At 43.3% G+C, this 27642-nt stretch overlaps 1 protein-coding gene across 7 annotated transcripts in view; it reads right to left on the reverse strand.

The window, feature by feature from the left end:
• MYO18A (myosin XVIIIA) overlaps positions 1-27642 on the reverse strand; it is a 475424-nt gene that overhangs the window by 97884 nt on the left and 349898 nt on the right. For all 7 annotated transcript variants that reach the window (XM_040338545.1, XM_040338542.1, XM_040338541.1 and 4 more), the window contains one exon: positions 11270-11413. In XM_040338545.1, coding sequence (XP_040194479.1) covers positions 11270-11413 — 144 coding nt within the window. The remainder of the gene's footprint in view (positions 1-11269; positions 11414-27642) is intronic.

The following is a 27642-nucleotide window of genomic DNA, read 5'->3' on the forward strand; positions in this document are numbered from 1 at the left end:
GGTGCTTGTCTTAAAAAGTGAAGTATTGCCAAAGCTATTTTGGCTATTCTTCTCCTGTAGTTCACAGGAGTGCACTCAGCTCAGCACTCCCATAACTTACATTTCCCACAATCCATGCTTCTAATAATCAGTCTCTCAGACCAGACCTTAAAGTCAAATTAGAGATTTACCTATCAAACTGCTGCATGAAATCAGGCATCCCAGGTAATGCCTGTTAACTGACCCTGGAGATAGACATTTCAAAAGATATTTGCAGTGTTTTATAAATCTTTAGGGATGCACTGAATACATGGTTTCATAATAAAGCCCTTAAAACTGATCATCTAATGAGGAAAGTCCCAGTGATGTTGTTTAAGTCCGAGTGGTTATTAAAAGATGCCGTCATTTCTGAGGTAGGGCCTCTATAGATTGGACTTGCTATTTCAGCACATCCCACAGATGCTTGAATGATTGAGATCTGGAGAATTTGGAGGCCAAGCCGACACTTCATACTCGTATTCCTCAAACCATTCTTGAATCATTTTTGCAGTGTGGAAGGGCACATTATTCTGTTGAAAGAGGCCACTACCAACAGGGAATACCATATCATTGAGGGGGTGTGCTTGGTCAGCAACAATGTTTAGACAGGTGGTACATGTCACGTAACATCTACATGAATGGCCGGATCCAAAGTTTCCCATCATTACCCAAAGTATCACACTTCTTCCGCTGGCTTGTCTTCTTTCCATACTGCCTCCTGGTGCCATATCTTTGGGCCACGGGTCAGCATGGGCACTCTGACCTGTCTGCGGTTAGAAAGCCCAAACACAACAAACTGCAATACCTATTTTTTCCGCTTTCAACACATCAACTTCAGAGAGAACATGTTTACTTGCTGCCTAAAATAAAACCATGGACTTTCAGATGCCATTAGAACAAGATAATCATTGTTTTTCACGTTACCTGTCAATGGTCTTAAAGTTATTGCGGATTAGTGTATATAACTGTTACTACTATCGAGTCCCGGATGAAAGGATTTGAAATATTTTAGCACCACATTCCAATTTTAAGATACAAAAACACGAGAAAAGTAGGGACTTTATAGGTGCAAATTGACACAATTATCTTAAAAAATCATTATTTATTTTATATCAATAAAATTCATTTTTGTAATAAAATTCAAAATCATAAGATTGATAAATTTAACAGACACATTTTACATGTTTCATGTTGAAATGGATTCATCCATCTTGACATGTTTTGCCAATTTTTTTATATACATCTTCTTCAGGAGTATATGTATCAATCTGTTAACTTTCCATCAGATATGATTTAAAATTGTAATGGCAGTTGACACCCATGGGATTAATGGTCTGGACAACTGAATAGACAGCCACAGGGAGGGTAAAAGTCCCAGAAGGAATCAAAATTCCCTAGTAAACCTTGGGAGACTGTTTATTGTCTAAATTATCCAACATCCACAAGTTATGAGGATCCACAGACCGTGTCAATACCATCAGCTTGTTTGCTCCATCGTGGCTCGTGGCTCATTGCTGGGAGTAAACAAGCCGATTGTATTGACACAAGTTAAAGGGGTTGTAAAGGTACAATTTTTTTTCCTAAATAGCTTCCTTTACCTCAGTGCAGTCCTCCTCGAGGGGGCGAGCATCACACTCCACACCAGGGAGAAAGCCTTGCATTACTGTGTGTAGTTACAGACAGAAGAACAGGAAGTGAGGATTTCTCAGAAGAAATAAGGACATTTAAAGCAAAATCGAAGGCTGAGGTAAGTGAAGGAGGACTGCACTAAGGTAAAGGAATCTATTTAGGAAACAAATTGTACCTTTACAACCCCTAAAGCAGAGTTCTTCCCAAAAATGGAACTTCCGCTTTTCGGAATACCCCCCCTCTGGTATCACATTTGGCACATTTCAGGGGGAGGGGGAGCAGATACCTGTCTAATACAGGTATTTTGCTCCCACTTCTGGGCATAGACCGCTGAGCCACCCGCAGCTATCTACGCCACGTCCGGTGCCACCACCGCCCCCAGCTCCCAGAAGACAGCGGAGAGCAGTGGGATCGCGCAGAGCGAGTCGCACATGAGCAGTAGGGAACCAGGCGGTGAAGCTGCAAGGCTTCACATTCTGATTCCATTACCGAAGATGGCGGCGGCAGCACCAGAGAGCCGAGGGACAGATCGGCATCGGGTGCTGACATCGTGGGTGCCCTGGACAGGTAAGTGTCTATATTTTAAAAGTCAGCAGCTGCAGGAATTGTAGCTGCTGATTTAAAAAATTGTTGGAACTCCGCTTTAACAGATTGACGCATATACTCCTGAAGAAGCTGTGTAAAAAAATTGGTGAAACATGTCGAGATGGATGCATCTATTTTAACATGGAACATGTAAAATGTGGTCAATTTATCAGGCTTGTGATTTATAATTTAAATAAAATAAATGAATTTTATTGATATAAAATAAATAATTTTGTAAGATAATTGTGTCATTTTGCACCTCTAAATTCCCTACTTTTGTGTATTTGTATATAACTGACCAGGGGGAGTTTGACGCTTTCCATCAAACTTTGAATTTTAGTTGCCACCTGCTTGTTACCACCAGCCATTTTGAGGACTGAGCTAGGGTTGCTACCTCATCCCTTTAAACCCAAACCCATTAATTACACAGGTTCTGTGGCTGATTAAGGTGGCAATTAAACTCACTTGGTGTCTTAGCTGCATTCAATTAACCTCAGAACCTGTGTAATTCATATGTGTTCGAGTTTAAAGGGATTAGGTGGCAAACCTAGACTGAGGCAGTATTCATAGGAAAGCAGTCTCAAGTGTTGACACATTTGTCCAATGAGGCACACTAATTGATTATTGCTAGATCCTAGCTCATTGATGGTTTGAGAATGTAATGTTAACAAATGTACTTCAAGGTTACGTGGTATTAATAACATGACATGAATACACAGTGTTTCATTTTGTATCTCTTTAAATTTCACTTTCCCTCTTTTTTTGAGCTGTTCCAATATTCTGAGTATTAGACACATGTCATGTTTCCATTTCTGACCAGAGAAAGGGCCTTCTGCACATGCTCTCCCTTTGCACTGTGTTAACAAATAAGACCCAGAGGAACATATTATAAATTGTTCCATTCTATTAACGGTCTTGTTTCTTTATGTCCTCCAATTGCAGATCATTTATTCCATTCTGTGAAACAAATGATCTCCACTGGTTATTTTTACACTGCCTACTGTTAAATGTAACTGCTCTGACAGTGTGCTCGCAATGTAACACCAAGGGTAAAATGAAGACAAGAGGTGTGCTTCACATAACAGATACAGACATTCAGCTGCTGGTGGTCCAGTTCCTGAGGGGTTTCATAATTCACCAACAGAAACCCACTGCTGGAGTACGTTTGCAGATTTGCAATTCTCCTTTCTGCAAAACGGTAACAGAATCTCGCTAAAATTCCCCTGTGCAGCTCTTGATAATCATAAACATATTCTGCACCACTCCTCCTCGCTCAGACAAACCCCTGGAGGACAATAATTGTAATTTGAACATCCCTACCAGAAGCCGCACACCGCCAAGGGGAGGAGAGGCAGCAGGTCTCCTGGCTCACATTAATTCAAACAGTCATACTTCCCCTGGTTTTCAGGGTTATATTTCATATAAGGCCTGTCAATGGCAATCATTAAGACACTTAAAGGGTTCTGCTACATATTCAATAAAAACAGACCTGAAACAAAACACAATGTAATGCAACGTCTGCCACATGTCAAACAGAACTGCATCAATTGCTTGTCATGCGACCAAATTCCACTAAACATAGTGTACTGAAATGTGATATAAGCAGGAGGTTATGGCCAGGGGATGGTTAACTGAAAACAATTTAAGTTTAAATATTTCCAAACAGCTGAATGGAGGTTCTTTAAGGATCCCTTAACATACATAAAGATAATGGGTCAGTGTAATTTCAGGTATAGGTGATGTCCATTGTGCTGACTCAAATGCTGGTTTCTTGTATCTTTTAAGCACTTCAGCAACAAGCTGTTCCCAACACGGCCTCTGGAGATCTTCCCATCTGCTCTACAATTTGAATCCTCCAGCTACATCAGAAGTATTCCAACTCCTCCTGCTTCAGTCTCCACTTTATTATTATACAGGATTTATATAGCGCCAACAGTTTGCGCGGCACTTTATATAAAATGAGTTTGAAAATTCCCCAAAAGTCTGAACCCATCATAATGGCCGCATGTTCTGGGCCAATCAAGAAGGTCAGCATCTCAGCGATACAGCCCACGCCGGTCTATCAGTATATAGGACAAAGCAAAGATCTCCCTATATACTAATACCATTAGTAGACTTAAAGTGGTAGTAAACTGACGAACTGCAAAAAACACTGACAGGCAACGTTTTTATAACAGAAGAGACCCTAGAGATCTCTTCTGTCATGAATGTTCCCCCTGCCTGTCAGTGGGTAATGTGATCTGAGCTGCAAATGCGCAGCTCAGATCACATTTATTGCCCACTCTGCCTCATGCAAATGCGTAGGAAAGACATCATCTCGGCCTGGGAGGACCAGGTGAAGATGGAAGTGTCGGGGACCATGGATCAATGTCAGTTCAACGCTGGAGGGCTTTGCTTGTACGCAAGTCTGTCATGATGTACTAGTATGCAGTGCATGACTTAAAGTGGTTCTAAAGGCTGAAGGTTTTTACGTTTATGCATTCTATGCATGAAGGTAAAAAAAAAAAAAACTTCAGTATGCAGCTCCCCCCCAACAGCCTCAGCTAATACTTATCCGAGCCTAATTGCTAACCAGCGATGTGCTTGAGAGTGGCTGCTCCCTGGGTCTCTGCCTCTTGATTGGCTGAGAGAGCCATTGGCTCCAGCTGCTGTCAGTCAAAGCTCACAGCCAGTGAGGAGGGAGAAGGGGGCGGGCAGAGCGCTTGGAGCACTGGCAGGGGACCTGAGGAGAAGGATTGGAGCTGCTCTGTCCGAACCCATTGCACAGAGCAGGCAAGTAGAACATATTTATAATTTAAAAAAATCATTACTTTAAACCCAAGTTTTTTTTTTTACATTAACACAACTTTATTACCACTTTAAGGGCATTGTACACTTTCAAATCTTTTTTGTTGTTCTAAGTATTCTAGTTATATTCCATGTGTGCTTGCCTTACCTCGTAAAGATGGGCTCACATGTTCTGGCTGCAATTTGCAGTGTCATGGCCAATTGATACCCCTATGTCCCTGAATTATATCACCTAACTTGTTTCTATTCATCAGAGGCACAAGCAACTTCTTGTTCTAGGACAAATGCATGTCTAGTTATTTTTCTGTGTTGTATCACAAATGTGTGACTGCTAATTATATGAAACAAACACATCTCTTCCAGGGTGGTTAAACCTAGAGATTGTGGGATATATTGTTTCTTCACAGGTAGTGTCAGTTCTTAGACACAAGACAGTGGACATGCATTAACATGTGCAATGCCATGCCACAAGCTTCATGTTTAAAAAAAAAAAAAAAAAATTCTGACACAGAAATGTGATGATGCACTCCACTGTAGACTGTCCATACAGATCAACAATAGACATTTTAAAACCACATAATCAATGCACATCTTGTGCAGGTGAAATACACAAGGTGCAGGTAGGAAGGTTTATAGAAAAACTGGAATACACTAAAACTGAGCAATGGTTAGACTCATTGATGCCAAATTCAACTTTATAGAAAAGTTGAGCATGTAGCTTCTGGAGTCCAGAATTCTGGAGCTACTGTCGTCACCAAAGGTAACTTTCCACTACGCATTTGTTAATCTGAAACAAAATTTAGGACATGTTTACTTCCACTCTCCAAATGCATCAGTTCTGGGTATAATGACCCTTTTATGATTTGAACTGATAAGACACCCCTTGCTGTCTCACAAAAATCATATCACTAATATAGCCTACACACCATAAATCTCTTGTTTGTTGAGCCAGTTGAAAGACTCCATCTTTTATCATTGAAAATTACAACATGCGCCTACCATTGCTCCCCGCTCATATGATTGCTGACAGCAACGTATTCCTCTGTCTAGTTTAACAAACTAATCTCACTAGGAGTTTTGTGGTATATTTAGGCACGTAGGCTTCACTTTTTGCAAGAATCAAGTTCAAGCAAGCATACTGAATAAGCAAATAGAATAGCCAATTTCTTTTAGTAAAACACCTACTGACGTGCTTCCTTGGCTCCTGACTTTCCAAATGCCATTGCTAAGACTAAAAAATGTATCTGTCCTGATCAGACTGCAAGATATGACTATTCTACATATACTGCAAGATTAGGAACTCATCAGCCACTATGCCAATAACTTTTGAGTTCTTATAAGGAACCGATTGAGTCAGTAAGATTAACAGAATCTACAAAGCAAAGTCTCTAGCCTCTATGTGACAGTGATTAATCAGGAAGGTCCTGTGCCACGCATGCCAAGTCTGTGCCTTTTCCATTAGCAGTCCTTTTAGAGAAGTGGTACCTCTCTGCTGAATTTAGATGGAGCTGTATATCATCACATGTGGTATTTTGTCATTGAAACAGCAACTAAGCACTAACAACTCTCAGCCTGATGCCATCTAGCTGCACCCAGATACTTTCTTTTCTCTGAATAAACAAATCTCCTTTGCTAGCATTACCATCAAGGCATACACTTTTAAATGTTCCACTTCAAGACTCCAGATTTAAAAGACTTTAATCAAACATCGCCAATCTTTATGCGTTGATTCTGCCATAACACCAAAAGGTGAGAACCTCAGGCTTCTAGGAATGTTGACATTAGCTGAGCAGTTCAAGTGTGATGTGCTTGCAAAGTCTGCCCATCCTTCGTGTCTAGAACAGATCAAAGATTTTAGCAAGGAATGTGGCACAGTGTGGTAAACATGCCTCAAATCACCACAATTTTTTTTAATAAAAATCTTAAGTGTTCAGTGAATGGTTTAAAATGTTCAGTTAAAGGGTTTTATGAAACCTAAAAGCCTGCATCTTCGACAAAGCTTTCTGGTGCTTTGAAGTGGTCAAATATTGATATAACAAATGTCATCACGATTAAAAAAATTCAGTCTGTATTTTCATCATCTATCTACTGGTTAAAGTGTCATAGGACATTAAAATGTATGTCATGGCATAAGTTGGAAAGCAACCTGGGGTTAAGGTTAAAATACCTTTCAGGTTTCTTTGCCATCTGTGTCCGATGTAGAGATTCCTCTTCACTTCCTGTCTGTTAGACACAACAGGAAGTGAGAGGAAAACTTTCCAAAATGAGGAGCCACCCCGACCGCTTTCATTGAACAAGTGACACCATTGAAAAATGTCCCCCCTATTCTTGTTCTAATGGCAACATAATATTATGGATTTTGCTTCACTTTTAGCATTGGTGACATTGGTCTGCAGGACAAACAGTAATTACAGTGTTTTGGATAGTGTAGAGAATAGAAAAACACTGCCCATGCATTGTTTGTCTGTCCCACTGGGGAGATTTCCTTTTTACTTATTGTCCTGAATGCACAGCAGGAAGTGAGCGGAAGTCTCTACAAATTTAGGGGGGAATCCACTCTTAAGCCTCATGCACATGATCGGACTTCCATTGGACTTTTCCACTGATTTTTGTCCAAAGGGGCGTTGGCTGTGAACTTGGTATGCATACACACGGCAGAACATTTTCAGCCAACATTCACCAAATCACATGGTTTTTCAGCTCTTTACTGCTACCTTTTGGGCAACTTCTGCCATTGTTGTCTGATGTTTAGCATTGGTTCTGAGCACTGGATTTTAGTCCGATGGACTTGTGTACACACAATCGGACAATCCGACGTAACACGTTTGTTTGAGGTGGATGTGTTTGCTGGGCTGTTTACACAGACACGCAGAGCTGCAGCCAGTCTCAGAATTCACAGACTGACTCTGCTGTCCTACGGATGGACAGGAGGGACCATTGATCCTTCGACAACTCCATTTTCACCAACAGATTTCACTGAAGAAGATGCAACAGGGACCATTGATACTTCAGAAACTCCATTGTCACCAACAGACCTTTGCTGGTGAATTTGATGATATTGGCTGGGACGTCTCATAACTTCACATTGTTCACATCCCCTCTGCTTTGATTGATCCTGACGGATCACAGGTTCTGGTAAGGGTCAGTGTGTGTACTGGTGGTGGTTCCGTTTGTTCACACTGTCTGTTGCCAGTCACTGGGGGATGCTCTTTATGTATTAATTTACCGCACGGATTTACACAATATCAGTTTATCTTCTTTGGTTGCTTCACTGGTGGATCGGTGACCCCTTGGAGGATCGTTTCAACAGACAAGCTCCATTCCAACATTTAGGATCCAGTGATTTCAGCTTGACTAGATCCGTTAGGATCTTCCATTCTGGTAAGGGTCAGCAAGCTATATTTATCATTGGACCCAGAGTTTTTCCTTCATGGTTGCAGCAGTGTGCTAACACTTAAATTTGAAACATTTTTGGACTATTATTTTTTTTTTTTATTTATCAATTTGTTCACAATTTTGATATTTATTGGACTCCTATTTAGCCTTCTTATTGATTTAGACGGCATATAAAGGCCTTGTCACTTTTTAGTGCTACTCCACCGTTTGTTTATGATTTATATGTTTGTATAACATTTTTGAGTTAGCTGCTTTATTTTCTCTTTCACTTTTTTATTGGTAAGCGCACTTTTTTACTTCTTAAACACATTTGTTGTCGGAAAGTTTGAGAGCATGCAAAGCGAATATTTGTCCGTGGAAATTCCGACATCAATTGTCCGATGGTGCATACAGACGGTCGGATTGTCCGATAAAACACTTTCGTCAGACCGTTGTTGTCGGAAAGTCCGATCATGTGTATGGGCCTTTAGGCAATTGCCTAGTCACTGAAACCCTCACCTCTAGTTCTGATGACAACTGTACAATTTTGGATTTCCTTTTACTATCCATCTCTATTTTCTTATTTCCCATGGGGAACAGCAATAAAACCTGTCAGAGGTTCTAATCTTTCCGCACTGTATCCAACAAAAAGGTTTGTGCCACAAATACCCTTTAAGGTTTTATGTTAACAATCCAACTTGTGAACTATCCTATATATTGCCAACAAGACCATCCATTAACTGTATAATTTTGGAAAAGTCATGGATTATATCATAATGGACAACAAAGCGTAATGTGCTATAAATTTAAAGCCAAAAATCAACTGACCTATAGAGTTTATATAATTCAGTCACAGATACAAATTACGATTGCTATACAGTGGCATTTAAATCCACATGTAATATAAAAATCGGTGTTTTGGGGACGAATTGATGAAGCCATCTTTAAAGCAGACATTTGTGCATTGCAGGCTATCATCCTTAAAGTGGTTGTAGAGCCTTCTGTGTGCAGCAGCCTCCTTCAGTCCCCCTAATACTTACCTGAGCCCCATCTCGATCCAGTGATGTTGCACAATAGACTTGGCTGTCTGGACTCTCCTTCCTCAATGGCCGAGACAGCATCGTCATTGCCTCCCGCTGCTTTAAAGGTCAGTGAGCCAATGAGGAGAGAGAGGGGGCAGGGCCAGGCTTTAAGCCCGTGTCTATATGGACACACAGAGCTGAAGCATGGGTGCCCCCATAGCAAGCTTGCTGTGGGGGCACTCAACAGGAGGGAGGGGCCAGGAGCACCGAAGAGGGACCCGAGAAGAGGAGAATCTGGGCTGATCTATGCAAAACTATGACACAGAGCAGGTAAGTAGAACATGTTTGTTATTTTTAAACAAAAAAATAAAACAAGACTTTAGTATCACTTTAAGGCTGGGTTCACACTGGTCCGATGTTCGACATCTGCTGTGCAGATCACATGCGATGTCTGTGCGATCCAAATTCAGCCATACACACTGAATGGCTGAATTCAGATTGCTCGCACCAAAATGGTACAGGACCGTTTTTTTGGTACGCACTGGAAACGGATCGCATTGGGTGTTCACACCCACATGATCCGATTCCTGCACCATTTGACAGTTTGTTCTGCAATATGTGAATTGATCTGGGGGTTTCATTAACTTTCTATTATCACCCACAGCAGTTCGCATAGGGCAGTGTGAACTGCCTGCGAGTCCTATGTGATGTGGGAACTGGCACTGGAATTTGTGGGAACTGGCACTAAGGGTAAATGTAAACAGACAAAGGCAGTGTTTGGTGCATTAGTTAGATTTTTTTAGGCCAAGTATAAAAAAATACCTGTTGATCCTGCCGGGAATACTTGTGTACTTGTAATCTCCTGTGCACTGAACTAAAATCTCAGCATTCCCAGCTATTTTCTGTGAACTAGAGAACACCTAACCCTATGTAATGAAGATGAGGAGAGGGGAAGGAACTGCACCCAAAGGACTGGCTGCAATATATTACATTTTTGTTTTTTGAGTTTAGATACATTTTAACAGACTGATGTTAAAAGTAGTATGTCCGAAGCTTTTTTGGCCTCACCTATCTTGTGAGTAACAGATGTGCACTTACTTTTGCTTTCCTGTGACCCAGATCAGCTTATAGTTGGCTAGTGCCCACAATCAGCCAGCATCACAGAGCCACTCCGGGTTCTGCAAGGATCACAATCATATTGTCCAGATCCACCCAACTGCCTGATTGACAGCTGGATCCAGCATTTAATACTCCAGCTGCACCTGCCCCATCTTTTGCCTGGCACTCCAGTGACTGCTGGAGGGGCAGAGCAGACAGCGGTGACTGACAGTCACAATTCTCCACTCCAAGGAGACCGAGAACTGAGCAATCATCGGTCATGTGATCACTCAACTCTTGGTCTCAGAACCAACATGGGACACCTGCCATATCAGACCAATGCTACAGCAAACAGGAAATTCTGTAAGGTTGCTTTTTGTATGTACCCCAAACCTCTTCTTTAAACTAAAATATGAGTGCTAGCATTGGTTTTCTGATCATTTCACATCATTATTACTCAGTGCATTATCTTACGGAACACTGACAGTATGAAAATAAGGAAAAATAGATGAGCATCACGGTCTCCTGGGAAACTTACGTTTAGAGAATACAATTTTTTATATTTATGTTCTGGAAGCTGTGTATAGAAATGTTATCTACCAGCAGCACGATGCACAGACAGCCTGCTGGCAGAACTAACAAAAGCCCCCTATGGATTGTTAGTTAGCCCATACATAGTATCAACAAACACATTTTCTCTACAAACGAACAATGAATATATTGGCAAAGCTGGGTGTGACAACCATTGTACTTACGTCTTTGCCTCGGATTTGGTCCTCGGTCAGCTGCACCTGTATAAGAGGCCGGACAGTGCTGATAAGCTTCCACCAGGGCCAACCCTTTACCCCCTTGTTCTTTTTGATGTTCTTCTGGATGCAGCGGATTGCAAGCTGTTGAATCTACAGGGAAAAAAATAAAAAAAAGGATCAGTGCTAAGATAGAACTGAATCCTAGCACACCAAGTAGAGACGTCATAATAAATCAATTACAAAAGAGGTAATGTGTAGGCGATGTAGCTTGGGAATAAAAGAAAACAAGCTACTTTCAGCAGGCAGGATTAATGCCAAGGACATCACTCAGATAAAGTGTAGCCAGCATGCCTTGTATGGGAGAAAGAGAAAAGTACGATGGAAGTACACTGAAAATGTAGAACAGCGGCAAAGAGATTGTTATACACAATAACAACTAGCAAGGATCTCAGCATTATGGCAAGTGCTAGAAGTCAAGAGGAATTTAACTAATTAACAATGGCAGAAAAGATGGAACAAGGAGTCATAGGGAGGCAGGCATATGATCTGTGGCAAAAAGCACACTGTAAACATAGAGATTAACTATGAAATCTTTATACTAGATTGGAAAAACAATACTATCACATCAAATTAAATTAGAAAATGCACCGGAGTGTTTTTTTTTTATTAACAGAAAAATAACAGAGCAGGAATTGCTAAAAGGAAACCGACCATCAGAAAAATGCATAGCCATTGCTGACCTCTCCTACAAATGTTGGGTGCCCGACTGTCATTGATCTGGTATAGAAGCAATACTGACTTTCATTTGCTGTATGCTTTTTCTGTGCCTGTGATTTGCAACAATGGGGACCAAACACAGCCGGGCAACTAGCATTATCAGAAGGCCAGGCTCCATATTTCTCTTATGACAGTATGTAAAACCTAACCCTGAGTTCCTTTTTTATTTGCTACCTTTCAACTCGTTAAAGCGGAATTCCACCCAAAAGTGGAATTTCCACTCATCTGATTCCTCCCCCCCCCCCTCCGGTGCCACAATTGGCACCTTTTGTGGGGGGAGGGGAGACAGGATACCTGTCAGGTATCCTTTCCCACTTCCAGGAGTCTGGGTTGCGGCCCGTGGCGTCACCGCAGGGCTCCCTCCTCCTTCGCCAGCTGCCAGGCCAATAGGAGAGAGGAGTGGGGCATCGCGCATGTGCAGTAGGGTTCTCGGCGAGAAGCCCAAAGGCTACATTGCTGGGTTCCCTTACCCGCAATGGCGGCGGCAGCACCCGACAGCTGATGGAAACATTGGCTGCGGTGCCGACATCGCTCGACTCCAGGACAAATAAATGTCCTATTATTAAAAGCCAGCAGCTGCAGTATGTGTAGCTGCTGGCTTTTATTTATTTTTTGGGGCGGAACACCGCTTTAAATTGGAGGCATTTTTTACATCTGTTTGAGAAGTGCAAAAAATACCTGTTGATCCTGCCAAAAATGTTATGAGCAGATAACCTCTTGTGCTGCCTTCTGATCTGTTACATTGCTCCCAGCTATCTCTGTGACCTACAAAATCCCTCCACCTATGTTATTGGGGGGAAAAAAGGAGTGTTCTGTAATCCTTTACTTAGCTGACAAGGCTGCACTCTCCACAGCTACGATTGGGTGAGTTTTGTCATCCTAGAACAGGAATGTGTGTTTTTTTTTATTTATTTTAATTTATCATATTTTATTAAGTATTAGAGCCCAATCACACAGGTCCGACTTGGGATCCGACTTCAGGTCGCCTCAAGTCGGGCTGCATGAAGAAATCAATGTAAGTGAATGGAGCCATCTTAATGCACACTACTGCAGTCGCTCCGACTTGAAAAAAGGTTCCTGTACTACTTCGATCCGACTTGTAGGAAACTTGTACCCATTGATTTCAATGGAAGTCGGATCCCCGTTCACAGTGAGGCAACTTTACAGGAAGTCGCCCCAGTGTGAACCTGTTCTAAGGCAAGCCCCTCCCTCCCACAGGGGAACTCTATGCCAAATTTTAAATAAAAAAACGGCATGGGTTCCCCCTCCAAGAGCATACCAGGCCCTTAGGTCTGGTTTGGATTTCAAGGGGAACCCCCTACGCCGAAAAAAAACAGCGTGGGGGTTCCCCCAAATCCATACCATACCCTTATCCGAGCCAGCAGCCTGGCCGATCAGGAAAGGGGGTGTCGTTATCACCCGGAGCATGCTGGGACTGTGACGTCATAAGAGGACAATATAAATCGTTGCGCACCGCACAACAAGCATTACATCGGCAGGAAGCATCGAGTCAACATCGAAGAAGAGAAGAGGGAAGAATGCGACGCACAAGACCGGGCCCCCGCTGGTAAAAGAGCTGGAAGAAGACAGCGTGGTGCCCGGCAGAAGGGAGAAAGAAGCGGAGAGCGGGAGAAGAGAGCAGAGAAGTCGGAAGACCCCCGAAGTTGGAAGAAGACCCCCGAAGTCGGAAGAAGGGAGAAGACCAGGCCCCCGCTAGTAAAAGCTCTTAAAAAAGATAGCGGAGGTGCCCGGCAGAAGGGAGAAGTCAAAGGACCCCCGAAGTCGGAAGAAGACCCCCGGAGCTGCCTAATAAATTACTTTAAAAGCCTGTCTAGTGTGTTTTTATTCTTGACACTTTTTACCCTACAGGTGAATGGGTAGGGGTACGATGTACCCCATACTCATTCACATAGGGTGGAGGGCCGGGATCTGGGGGCCCCCTTATTAAAATGGGGGCTCCCAGATTCTGATAAGCCCCCACACACAGACCCTGACAACCAACAGCCAAGGGTTGTCGGGAAGAGGCCCTTGTCCCCATCAACATGGGGACAAGGTGCTTTGGGGTGGGGGGACGCAGGGCGCCCCCCTGCCCCAAAGCACTTACCCCCCCATGTTGAAGGCATGCCACATAGTACAGTGTAGGAGGGTGGGCGCTCGCTCGTCACCACCCCCTTTCCTGACTGGCCGGGCTGCATGCTCGGATAAGGGTCTGATATAGATTTGGGGGGAACCCCCACGCGTTTTTTTCGGCGTAGGGATTTCCCCTTGAAATCCATACCAGACCTAAGGGGGCCTGGTATGCTCTTGGAGGGGGAACCCATGCCGTTTTTTTTCATTTAAAATTTGGCATGAACTTCCCCCTCCTGGAGGCGACTTCAAGTTGCATTGTAAGTCGCGCTGAAGTTCGCCCAAGTCGCGTTGTGATTCATACTCAAGTCGTGTTCAAGTTGCCTCCCAAAGTCGCGCTGAAAGTCGTGTTGCCCCTGTGTGAATGGACTCTTAAGTATGTGTAAGTGTGTGTTAGTTGCAGGATCATCACGTTAAAAAAATACAGGGGAAAAAATGTATGCAGCCACTAAATCTAAGGTCTGATAAGCTGCAAAATATCACATTTAGACATAAACTTTAATGTAAAAGTAACAACATAAAACATCCGTTTCCTTTTACAACAAGACAACAATCATAGCTACATATGATTTTTTTTTTTTAATTGCACTGCAACATTAATGCAGCCAAGGACAACAGATTTTATATCATCAGCCAGATTAGGCTGGGAAGAGAAAAACAGCAGAAATCAATGGGATTAGTCAGCAGGAAATATAATGTAAGCAGCAATTTTTTAAAGATCTTCAGTTCTGATAATCTCCTTAAACTTTCCTCCATGATTTCCATAAATGGTGCTCTGTGGTCATTTGGATTTTATCTTTTGTGTCTTTTTAATTTTTTTATTACACTCATTAAAGCATAACTTCCCTTGTAAGCTAAATGTACTTGGCCTTTGCAGGAATTTCCCCTGTGCGATATTTAGGCTTGAATTGAGGTAGTACAGGGGGCTGCCATTGCTGCTGGAAATACTAGTTCTATGGCTGTCATGCTTTTTCAGTAGGTTTAGTACTTTCCACTAACCTAAACCAAGGGCCAGATTCTCAGCAGAGTTACGACGGTGTATCTCAGGAAACCACGTCGTATCTCTGTTTTTTGGCCCGGGTATCTATGCGAGTGATTCCTAGAATAATTTTCGCATAGATACGGCCAAGATCCGACAGGTATAAGTGACTTACACTGTCGGATCTTAAATGCGCATCGGCCGCTAGGTGGCGTTTACGTTCAGGTCTCATTTGTTTATGCAAATGAGCCTGATACGCCGGTTCCCGAACAATTAGTGTCTTGTAGCCGTCGCTTACGTCGTTTGCGTAAGCGTAAGGTTACCCCTGCTATATGAGGGGTAACCTTACGCCAGTCCGCCGTATGCCATGTTAAGTATGGCGTCGGGTCCGCGTCGTCTTTTCCCGTCGGGTACGTCGTTTTCCTAAGTCGTTCTTGAATACGACTTTACGTCAATGGCGCACACGTCGGCGTCATTGACGTTTTCCGTCGAGAACTGGAGCATGCGCACTGGGCTATTTTAAGCCCGGCGCATGTGCAGTTTGATCGGCACGGGGGCGCGCTTAATTTAAATAAAAGCCGCCCCCTTTGAATTACGCGGGGATATGCCGGCCTTTTACACTACGCCGCCGCAAACTACGGAGCAAGTGCTTGAGGAATACGGCACTTGCTCCAGTAAGTTGCGGCGGCGTAGTGTAAATGGCTTACGCTACGCCCGCCGCAAAAGTACGAGAATCTGGCCCATAGTCTATACATTTGGAGCACTGATGGCACCCTAACTTTTGCGATTGGCATGTGTGTTCCAGGTTAGTGTCTTAAAAAGTACAGGGACAATCAGGCCAAGTATTTTAAGGAGGTTAGTAATGACAGCCTTTATATTTCATATTTCTTTCAGCACAGGCAGATGTAACAGCTTTAGTAAATGAAAACCAAAGTACAGAAATAACAATATTGCCGCATACAAATACTTTGATCCGATGGCTGCATTCTTTTTTTTTTTTTTTTTTTTTCAGGCCAAGTACATCTTCTGCAAGTACAGAAAGTAAATGTTGATTCTGCCAGAATTCCAGGGTCCTCGTCACTTCCTGTGAGCCAAGCTCAGGTATTAACCACTTGACAACTGGGCACTTAAACACCCTTAATAACCAGACCAATTTTCAGCTTTCGGTGCTCTCACATTTTGAATGACAATAACTCAGTCATACAACACTGTAACCAAATGAAATTTTTGTCCTTTTTTTCCCACAAATAGAGCTTTCTTTTGGTGGTATTTGATCACCTCTGCGGTTTTTATTTTTTCCGCTAATAATGAAAAAAGAACGAAAATTTTGTAAAAAAATAAAAAAAAATTCATTTCTATTATAAAATTTTGCAAAAAATGAATTTTTCTTCATAAATTTGGCCTAAAATGTATACTGCTACATATCTTTGGTTAAAAAAAAAAATTGGGTTATTATTTAGTCTGGGTGAAAGTTATAGGGTCTACAAGCTATGGTACCAATTACTGAAAATTTATCAATTTGATCACATCTGAAGTACTGACGGCCTTTCTCATTTCTTGAGACCCTAACATGCCAGAAAAGTACAAATACCCCCTAAATGACCCCTTTTTGGAAAGAAGACATTCCAAGGTATTTAGAAAGAGGCATGGTGAGTTTTTTGAAGTTGTAATTTTTTCCCACAATTCTTTGCAAAATCAAGGTTTTTTTTATTTTTATTTTTTTTCCACAAAAGTTTCATATTAGCAGGTTATTTCTCGCACACAGCATATTCATACCACAAAATACACCCCAAAACACATTCTGCTATTCCTCCCGAGTATGGCGATACCACATGTGTGAGACTTTTACACAGCGTGGCCACATACAGAGGCCCAACATGCAGGGAGCACCATCAGGCGTTCTGGAGCACCCAGACCAGTTCTGACATTTCTCTCCTACATGTAAAAATCATCATTTATTTGCTAGAAAATTACATAGAACCCCAAAACATTATATATGCTTTTTTAGCAAAGACCCTAGAGAATACAATGGCGGTCATTGCAACTTTTTATCGCGCATGGTATTTGCACAGCAATTTTTCGAACGCATTTTTTTGGGAAATAAAACAGTTTTGTGCTTTTTAAAAAAAAAAACATTAAAGTTAGCACAATGTTTTTGCATAATATGAAAGATGAAGTTACGCCGAGTAAATAGATACACAACATGTCACCCTTCAATATTGCACACGCTTGTGGAATGGCGCCAAACTTCGCTACTTAAAAATCCCCATAGGCGACGTTTTAAATGTTTTTACTGGTTACATGTTTTTAGTTACAGAGGAGGTCTGGGGCCAAAATGATTGCTCTCGCTCTAACGTTCGCAGCGATACCCCACATGTGTGGTTTGAACACCGTTTTCATATGTGGGCGGGACTTACATGCACATTCGCTTCTGTATACGAGCACGCGGGAACAGGGGCGCTTTAAATATTTATTTTTTATTTTTATTGTTCATTTTACTTTATTTATTTCAGTTTGACACGTTTTTCCCCAAAAATAAATGTTTTGATCACTTTTATTCCAATTACAAGGAATGTAAACATCCCTTGTAATAGGAATATAGCATGACAGGTCCTCTACAGTGAGATATGGGGTCAATAAGACCCCACATCTCACCTCTAGGCTGGGAAGCCTGAAAAAAACCAAAAAAAAAAAAAAACGATCCTGGCTTCGATCGCAGCGGTCAGTCAGAAGAAGCACCGGAGGGCGAAGGGAGTGGGGACGTCCACTTTTGCCTCCCGTAAGAACGATCAAGAGGCGGAACAGCCGCCATGATCGTTCTTATGGTGTAGAGAATCGCCGGCTGAAAAAAATGATATCTGAATGATGCCTGTAGCTGCAGGCATCATTTAGATATCCCTGCACAAAGTCAAGGACGTCATATGATGTGGGCGGGAAGTGGTTAAAACACATTTTTTTCCCCAGAGTATTTTCTGGGTATTGCAGAGTATTGGCCGGGGTATTGCAAAGTATTGGTGTTGGGGTATTGCAGAGTATTGGTGTTGGGGTATTGCAGAGTATTGGTGTTGGGGTATTGCAGAGTATTGGCCGGGGTATTGCAAAGTATTGGTGCAGGGGTATTGCAAAGTATTGGTGCAGGGGTATTGCAAAGTATTGGCCGGGGTATTGCAAAGTATTGGCTGGGGTATTGCAAAGTATTGGCCGGGGTATTGCAAAGTATTGGTGCGGGGGTATTGCAGAGTATGGTGCGGGGGTATTGCAGAGTATTGTGTGGGGGGTATTGCAGAGTATTGTGTGGGGGGTATTGCAGAGTATTGTGTGGGGGGTATTGCAGAGTATTGTGTGGAGGGTATTGCAGAGTATTGTGTGGAGGGTATTGCAGAGTATTGTGTGGGGGGTATTGCAGAGTATGGTGCGGGGGTATTGCAGAGTATTGTGCGGGGGTATTGCAGAGTATTGTGCGGGGGGTATTGCAGAGTATTGTGCGGGGGTATTGCAGAGTATTGTGTGGGGGGTATTGCAGAGTATTGTGCGGGGGTATTGCAGAGTATTGCGCGGGGGGTATTGCAGAGTATTGCGCGGGGGGTATTGCAGAGTATTGCGCGGGGGGTACTGCAGTGTATTGCGCGGGGGGTATTTCAGAGTATTGTGCGGGGGTACTGCAGAGTATTGCGCAAGGGGTACTGCAGAGTACTGGCAGGGGGTACTGCAGAGTATTGCGCGGGGGTATTGCAGAGTATCGCGCGGGGGTATTGCAGAGTATCGCGCGGGGGTATTGCAGAGTATCGCGCGGGGGTATTGCAGAGTATCGCGCGGGGGTATTGCAGAGTATCGCGCGGGGGTATTGCAGAGTATCGCGCGGGGGTATTGCAGAGTATCGCGCGGGGGTATTGCAGAGTATCGCGCAAGGGGTACTGCAGAGTATTGCGCGGGGTTTTGCAGAGTATTGCGCGGGGTTTGCAGAGTATTGCGCGGGGTTTTGCAGAGTATTGCGCGGGGGTTTTGCAGAGTATTGCGCGGGGGTTTTGCAGAGTATTGCGCGGGGGTTTTGCAGAGTATTGCACGGGGGTTTTGCAAAGTATTGCACGGGGGTTTTGCAGAGTATTGCACGGGGGTTTTGCAGAGTATTGCGCGGGGGTTTTGCAAAGTATTGCACGGGGGTTTTGCAAAGTATTGCACGGGGGTTTTGCAGAGTATTGCACGGGGGTTTTGCAGAGTATTGCGCGGGGGTTTTGCAGAGTATCGCGCGGGGGTATTGCAGAGTATCGCGCGGGGGTATTGCAGAGTATCGCGCGGGGGTATTGCAGAGTATCGCGCGGGGGTATTGCAGAGTATCGCGCAAGGGGTACTGCAGAGTATTGCGCGGGGTTTTGCAGAGTATTGCGCGGGGTTTGCAGAGTATTGCGCGGGGTTTTGCAGAGTATTGCGCGGGGGTTTTGCAGAGTATTGCGCGGGGGTTTTGCAGAGTATTGCGCGGGGGTTTTGCAGAGTATTGCACGGGGGTTTTGCAAAGTATTGCACGGGGGTTTTGCAGAGTATTGCACGGGGGTTTTGCAGAGTATTGCGCGGGGGTTTTGCAGAGTATTGCGCGGGGGGTATTGCAGATTATTGCGCAGGGGGTATTGCAGAGTAATTGCGCAGGGAAGGCAGAGCATTGCAGAGTATTGCGCAGGGAAGGCAGAGTATTGCAGGGGTTAATGCAGGGATGGCTGAGCAGGGATGGATGGATCTGTGACTGCAATAGTCACAGATCCATCCCACACTGCTGCTGCCATCCGCGCTCTCCTCTCACACTGTACCGATCGGTACAGCGAGAGGAGGGAGGAACCGGCGTCATCAAATGACGCCGGTTTGTTTACCTGTGATCGCACCGTCATTGGACGGCGCGATCACATGGTAAAAGACCGCTGTTGTCGGTCAGTTACCGAGATCTGTGTAGCGCCGGGTCTCATAGACCCGGCGCGCACAGAATTTTCAGTGTGCGCGCCCGAGGCGGCGCGCATTACTGCTTCTGGTGGGCGCCGTTAAATAACGGCGACCCCCAGTTAAGCAACCACCTTGCCGCCGTTATATGACGGCGGCTGGTGGTTAAGTGGTTAAACAAAGGTCATTAGCTTATCCAGCCATCTTCTGTGACTTACAAAACACCTCATCCCTAGGTTATAGAGGCGATGAGACTGGGATGTGTGTTTTTTGTCCAAATCATGAAAACAGTCTAGGGTGAGTCAGCGTTGTCACCCTAGGACAGGAAGTGTGTTATTGACAGGATCACCAGGTGAACATAAAGCGAAAACAAAAGTAAAAAAAAGTAATGCAGCCACCACACTGTATGCCTTGTTCGCATGGGATAATTTATTCTGTACTTAATTTGGGTTAATACACCCCATGTGAATGAGGCTTTGGGTCTGATAAGCTGCAATATGTTACATTTTTGTTTTTGGGAATAAACAAGCAAGTAGATGTAAACCTCAAACATGAAATATGAATAAAGCATATTCCTCCTTGGTGTGTGCTTGTCTCAATCCAGAGCACTAGGTGTCACCTGTGTCTGCTGCCTTATTCCTTTGCTATCAGCATGAGGCACTTCTGATGAGTTTCCCTGACACCAGGAGAAAAATGGTGACAGGGAGGGTATAGTCTGATTGACAGACTCAGCTCTGCTCCTGTGTGGTGTGTGAAGGGGGTGTGTGAATTCCCTTGAATCAGGTCTGATCCTCACTGATGTACAGTATCTCAAAAAAGTGAGTACACCCCTCACATTTTTGTAAATATTTTATCACATCTTTTCTTGTGACAACACTGAAGAAATTACACTTTGCTATAATGTAAAGTAGAGAGTGTACAGCTTGTATAACAGTGTGAATTTGCTCTCCCCTCAAAATAACTCAACACACAGCCATTAATGCCTAAACCGCTGTCAACAAAAGTACACCCTTAAGTGAAAATTTCCAAATTGGGCCCAATTAGCCATTTTCCCTCCCCGGTGTCATGTGAGGCCCCGTACACACGACCGGTTTTCTCGGCAGAATTTAGCCAGAAACTCGATGGGAGACGTATTCTGCCGAGAAAACCGGTCGTGTGTACACTTTTCGCCGAGGAAACCGACGAGGATCTCGTCGGGCCAAAAAGAGAACATGTTCTCTATTTCCTCGTTAGTCAATGGCAAAAGTTGGCTCGCCGAGATCCTCGGCGGCTTCACAAAGGAACTCGACGAGCAAAACGATGTGTTTTGCCCGTCGAGTTTCTCGGACGTGTGTACGGGGCCTGACTCGTTAGTGTTACAAGGTCTCAGGTGTGAATGGGGAGCAGGTGTGTTAAATTTGGTATCATCGCTCTCACTCTCTCATACTGATCACTGGAAGTTCAACATGGCACCTCATGGCAAAGAACTCTGAGGTTTTAAAAAAAAGAATTGTTGCTCTACATAAAGATTGCCTAGGCTTTAAGATTGCCAAGACCCTAAAACTGAGCTGCAGCATGGTGGCCAAGACCATACAGCGGTTTAACGGGACAGGTTTCACTCAGAACAGGCCTCGCCATGGTCCACCAAAGGAGTTGAATGCACGTGCTCAGCGTCATATCCAGAGGTTGTCTTCGGGAAATAGACGTATGAGTGCTGACAGCATTGCTGCAGATGTTGAAGGGGTGGGGGGGACAGCCTGTCAGTGTTCAGACCATACGCCGCACACTGCATAAAATTGGTTGTCCCAGAAGGAAGCCTCTTCTAAAGATGATGCACAAGACAAGACATGGATTACTGGAACCATGTCCATGTCCTGTGGTCTGATGAGACCAAGATAAACTTATTTGGTTCAGATGGGGTCAAGCGCGTGTGGTGGCAATCAGGTGAGCAGTACAAAGACAAGTGTGTCTTGCCTACAGTCAAGCATTGTGGTGGGAGTGTCATGGTCTGGGGCTGCATGAGTGCTGCAGTTCTTTGATGGAACCGTGAATGCCAACATGAACTGTGACATACTGAAGCAGAGCATGATCCCCCTCCCTTTCAGAGACTGGGCCGCAGGGCAGTATTCCAATATGATAACTATCCAAAACACAACTTCAAGACAACCACTGCCTTTTTAAAGAAGCCAATGGACTGTCCAAGCATGTCTCCAGACCTAAACCATATTGAGCATCTGTGGCGCCCATTTGAAAAAGAGGTACATGCATTATTTTTACAGATTTCAGGTGCGAGTTGCACAGACATCTGTGAATGAAATCGCACAGATGTCAGCCAAGTCGCACCTAAAGTTGCAAGGACATGTGGCTTTGAAATAGTGTGATTTCAAGTGAAGTCGAACAATTTCAAAGTTGGATTTGGTGTGACCGAAGACTAATGCCGCATACACATGGTTGGAATTTACAACAACAAATGTTCGATGTGAGCTTGTTGTCGGAAAAGCCGACCGTGTGTATGCTCCATCGAACAAAAGTTCTTGTTGGAAACTCCAATTGTCTGTAACCCAATTCCGACACACAAAAATCCTACGCATGCTCGCAATGATTGAACTTTATTTTTCTCGGCTCGTCGTAGTGTTGTATGTGACTGCGTTCTTGACGTTCTGAATTTCCGACAACATTTGTGTGACCGTGTGTATGCAAGACAAGTTTGAGCGAACAATCCGTCGGAAAAAAATCCCCAGTTTTGATGTCTGAATGTCCGATAGTGTGTACACGGCATTAGACTACAAAGAAAAATGTACAGAGTGCAGTAACTCATAACAAACAATTGGCACTTCTTTTAACTAAAGTGCTACAGTATTTAAATCTTTTTTTTTTTGGATAGAGTGGCGAGGAATTAGAACACTTGTCAGGTTTTTACTACTGTCAGTGTCCCCATTATAGAGGGTTTCACTGTCTCTCTATTTGTCCAGGTGACCATGGTCACCGAGCATGCAAATGAAAAGTACTACATTTTGAATTGTCACCAGAATAGGAATAGAAGCTACCTCTCCCACTAGTTCTTATGAAAAGTGTCCATGAGGTGATTTCCCTCAATTTGGAGACAACTTCCTGTTGTGACAATGGGACAGGAAGTGAAGGGAAATCTCCACTTTGGGACACAGATAAAAACTGACAGGTGTTAGAAGTCTCCTTTATTCTATAAAAAAAAGATTGGGTTTAGTACTATACTTAGCTGGTCACAGTGCAGGTATGCACTTTACACACTATTATTAAATAAGGTGTGTTTTGTATGACTCCCTTTACAAAAAGCAAATACAGACACAGAAATGAGAACGCCTTAAATGCAGACACATTTTTGTATTTTCTCCAATTTCTCTTACTATTTAATAGCTTTCCTTTTTTGAGAGCTGCAGACATATCCCAATGTGTAGCTCTAAATTACTGTGATCCAATGAATAGCTGCGTGATCATTTACAGCAGTTTCCCATCCATCCATCTACCCAATCCATCTACCAGGATGACCTACCAGCAAGCTGTAATTTACAGGTTGCCAACTGTGTAGATTGTACTGTATTCTCTGTCTCCCTGCTGACTGCTCCCCCTCCCACCCTGCAGGCATAACCATGCACGTTTGGACGAACACACAAAAGATCTTTCGGTGGTGAAATTGTGGCGACACGTCCAACTGCCACCTGTTGCTGAACTAATCTCCATATACCGTACTGTACACAAACAAATGCCGAACATCCCAAAATGATCCCCAGCAGTTATATACATGTGCCTCTCTGTAATGATACAGTCAAGGTGTTTGCCAATTTCCTCTAGCAATAATACATTGCTGCTAGTCTTCCTATCTAATGAGATGGAGAAACATATTGCGTGCTAAACAATGAAACAGAAGACTGTTTTATAAGTGCAGAGCCGCCATCTGTAGTTGTGCTTCATGCACAGAGGGGATCCTCTTGCATAAGATGGCAATCTCGTGCAAGTATAAAAACTTCACAAAGATCTCTACCATTGTCATTTTTAAAAGCAGCATCTTGCAATGAAGAATAGATATAGGATGTGTGAATCAAAATGTTTGATAATGTTGTAGAGGTGAATCACATACGGTTATTTATCAGAGTTTTTCTTTCTTTCACAAGCTGAGTTATTTCACAGTTCTATCTTTCACAGAATGAGTCAAAAAGAAAAAAAAATATCAGGATCCAATGCCTGAGGCAGATATTATAGGCCAGCCTGCTTTTGCTGTGGGGTCCAGGGATCGTCAAAGGTTAACGATACGGAAACTGATAGTTAACTATGAATGTAGTAAGATCTTGATATACTGTACGTCTGTTAAAAGGAGATAAATAAATCTGGCAAAGAGATAACAAGAAATTCTTCTGGAAGAAGAGAAGATGTCCATCACCTAGGGACACTAGCAAAAAATTGGAGTCCCAGAGTGGACAAGGTTATATAGGGACACTAAGGCCCCGTACACACGAGAGGATTATCCGCTGGAAACGGTCCTCCGGACCGTTCCCGCGGATAAATCCTCTGGCGGATTTTGATCTGATGGTCGTACTAACCATCAGATCGAAATCCGCGCGGAATCCATCCGCGGTGACCTGTCGCGCCATCGCCACGATGATGACGCGGCGACGTGCGCGACGCTGGAAGGTAAAGACTTCCCACGCATGCGTCGAATCATTACGACGCATGCGAGGGAGGGGATCGGACGGATTGATCCGGTGAGTCTGTACAGACCACCGGATCAATTCGCTGGACGGGATTCCAGCGGATAGATTTCTTAGCATGCTAAGAAATTTTTATCCGCTGGAAATCCATCGGCCCGAAAAATATCCGCGGATAAATATCCGCTGGGCCGTACACACCACAGGATCTATCCGCTGGAACTGATCCGCGGATAAATACCAGCGGATAGATCCTCTCGTGTGTACGGGGCCTAAGGGGCGAACCCAGCAAAGCGTTTGCCAGTGCCCAATCAGCTGAAGGTAGCAGCATATAACCCATGAATTGATTCCTGTGTCCTTTACTGAACGATAAAGATAAAAAACTTTTTAGCATTCGTTGGATTAAAAAAAAAAAAAAACTGGATTCTGGGAACTTAAAGGGGTTGTAAAAGGTTTGTTTTTTATTTTCTAAATAGGTTTCTTTAAGCTAGTGCATTGTTGTTTCACTTACCTTTTCCTTCGATTTCCCTTCTAAATGTTGTCTTTCTTTGTCTCAAATTCTCACTTCCTGTTTCTCCTCAGTAAGCTTGCCTCCATCATCCATGGGGGTTAGTCAGCCAGAACAGCTTACTGAGGAGGAACAGGAAGTGAGAAATTCAGACAAAGAAAACATTTTTTAGAAGGGAAATCGAAGGAAAAGGTAAGTGAACCAACAATGCACTAGCTTAAAGGAACCTATTTAAAAAATAAAAAACAAACCTTTACAACCCCTTTAATCAGAAATAATTGCTCAGAAGGTTGTATATGTAAGAGTATAGGTGCCTACATCCCCAAATCATATAAAATACAGGAAACAAAAAAAGTGTGGGGGGGGCAAATAAGATTTTTCTGGTACCGTCACAAGACATTACAATGATTTGGTTAAAAAGTTTTTTGTTTTTTTTTAAACATTGTGAATAAAAAACATACACATTAAAAAAATACAGTCCTCTCAAAGGTCATAACACCTTTAATTCAGAGGCTATTCAAACCAAGGAATACCTCCAAATGTCATGTGGACAATAAAGAAGTCATACTCTCAACATGTTTTGCGGTTGCCCGTTTCTTCAGGAGAGAGAGCACACAAAATTGGAAAGGGAGGACCATACACTCGGAAACTATAACAAGGCTGACAAACAGAGAGGGTGCCAAGGGTCACCATTTCCCGGCAAGCATGGGAACAGGTTCCAGGGATCCCAGGATATTCGATATGATGTATCCATCAACCAAAAAGTATTCAGAAGACCACAGGTAAGTATCTGCCAGTGGGATAGGTGGAATGTGGCTGAATATCAAGATTATAGGAGGAAGACTACGTGTCAGGAGGCTAAATGCATCAATTCTAATGGCATGATACCACCATTAAGGTGTCTATAAGTTTGTTTCAGGCTCCATAGGGTAGGGATGGCAGTTTATTCAGTGGAAGGGAAGAGGAGAGTATATTGTCCAATCACCCTACATAAGTTCCTGGATAGATATGCCATGGGTGACTAGATTGATAAGTTCAGTGACATGCATCCACACCAAGTGTCAGCTCAGGAACTTATGTAGGATGATTGGACAATATGCTCTCCTCTTCCCTTTCGCTGTATAAACTGCAATCCCTACAATATGGAGCCTGAACCTAACTAATAGATACTAAACATCTTAATTTATTTTGCATTCTGTATTTTTTAATGTGTATATACGTGTTTTTTAATCACAATGTATAAAAACGTTTTAACCAAATCATTGTAATGTCTTGTGACGGTACCAGAAAAATCCTATTTGCCCCCCACTTATTTTGATTCTGGGAACTTGGCGATATAAACCAGAACTTTGAGATTTTACGATTAGCTAACCTTTAAAGACCTATAACTAAGACAAGGAAGGTGCATTCAACAATGAAAATATGCCGGATGCAGTAATCTGCAACAATCAGATTTCAGCTAGCAGTGAGATCATTGGAAGGTCATCTTTGGCTGATATGGTTAACTGAAATTAAATCACCATTATTGTGCTTTGGAATGGACTTCAAATGGGCACTTTCATATAGATTTCTTTTGGCACTGCTCGAATTTCAGGTTGAGCAAGAAGGAATCTTAACAGACTACCAATGCAAGTATCCGATGTTGCTATTTATAAGTCTTCAGGTTGAATGGCTAGAGCTTTCATGTTCTTCTAGAAGTACCAGTTGCCTGGTTATACTGGCCTTTGTGCTTCAATTATTTTATGTCACTGACTTTTTTTTATTTCTGAAGTTCTGGGAAAGTAAAAAGTCCTCAAGCTAAATTGAGCCTTTTATTGTCTCCATGATGAAGTATTAATTGTAAATATTGGGTTCTGTTTTTATTTTTTAGAACTACTATTTGCTGCAGCAAGGGTTAGAGCCGGGACCTCTGCTTAACAGTGTGCATTGGTTTGAGTCTCCAGTTTTCCAACGCACCCACTGCCCAGTGCTCAAATTTTCTAAGCAGCACTTTTAATTGGAGAAATGGGCGGGAAGAGTGTCAGTCCCCTGGAGAGCTTGGTTTTCAGCATAGGTCAGTCTTTCTAGTGTACTGCCAGGATTTAAACCACTTAAGGACCGCCTCCTGCACATTTACGTCGGCAGAATGGCACGGCTGGGCACATGCACGTACAGGTACGTCCTGTGCTAGTACCCAGCCGTGGGTCACGGCGCGCCGGTCCGAAGCTTTGTGACCAGGACCGCGGAACCCGATTGCCGATGGAGTCCCGCGATCGGTCCCCGGAGCTGAAGAACAGTGAGAGCTGTATGTAAACACAGCTTCCCCATTCTTCACTGTGGCGGCGCCATCGATCGTGTGATCCCTTTTATAGGGATACACAATCGATGATGTCACACCTACAGCCACAACCCCCTACAGTTAGAAACA

Source organism: Rana temporaria, chromosome 2, assembly GCF_905171775.1.
Source record: "Rana temporaria chromosome 2, aRanTem1.1, whole genome shotgun sequence".
NCBI lineage: Eukaryota > Metazoa > Chordata > Amphibia > Anura > Ranidae > Rana > Rana temporaria.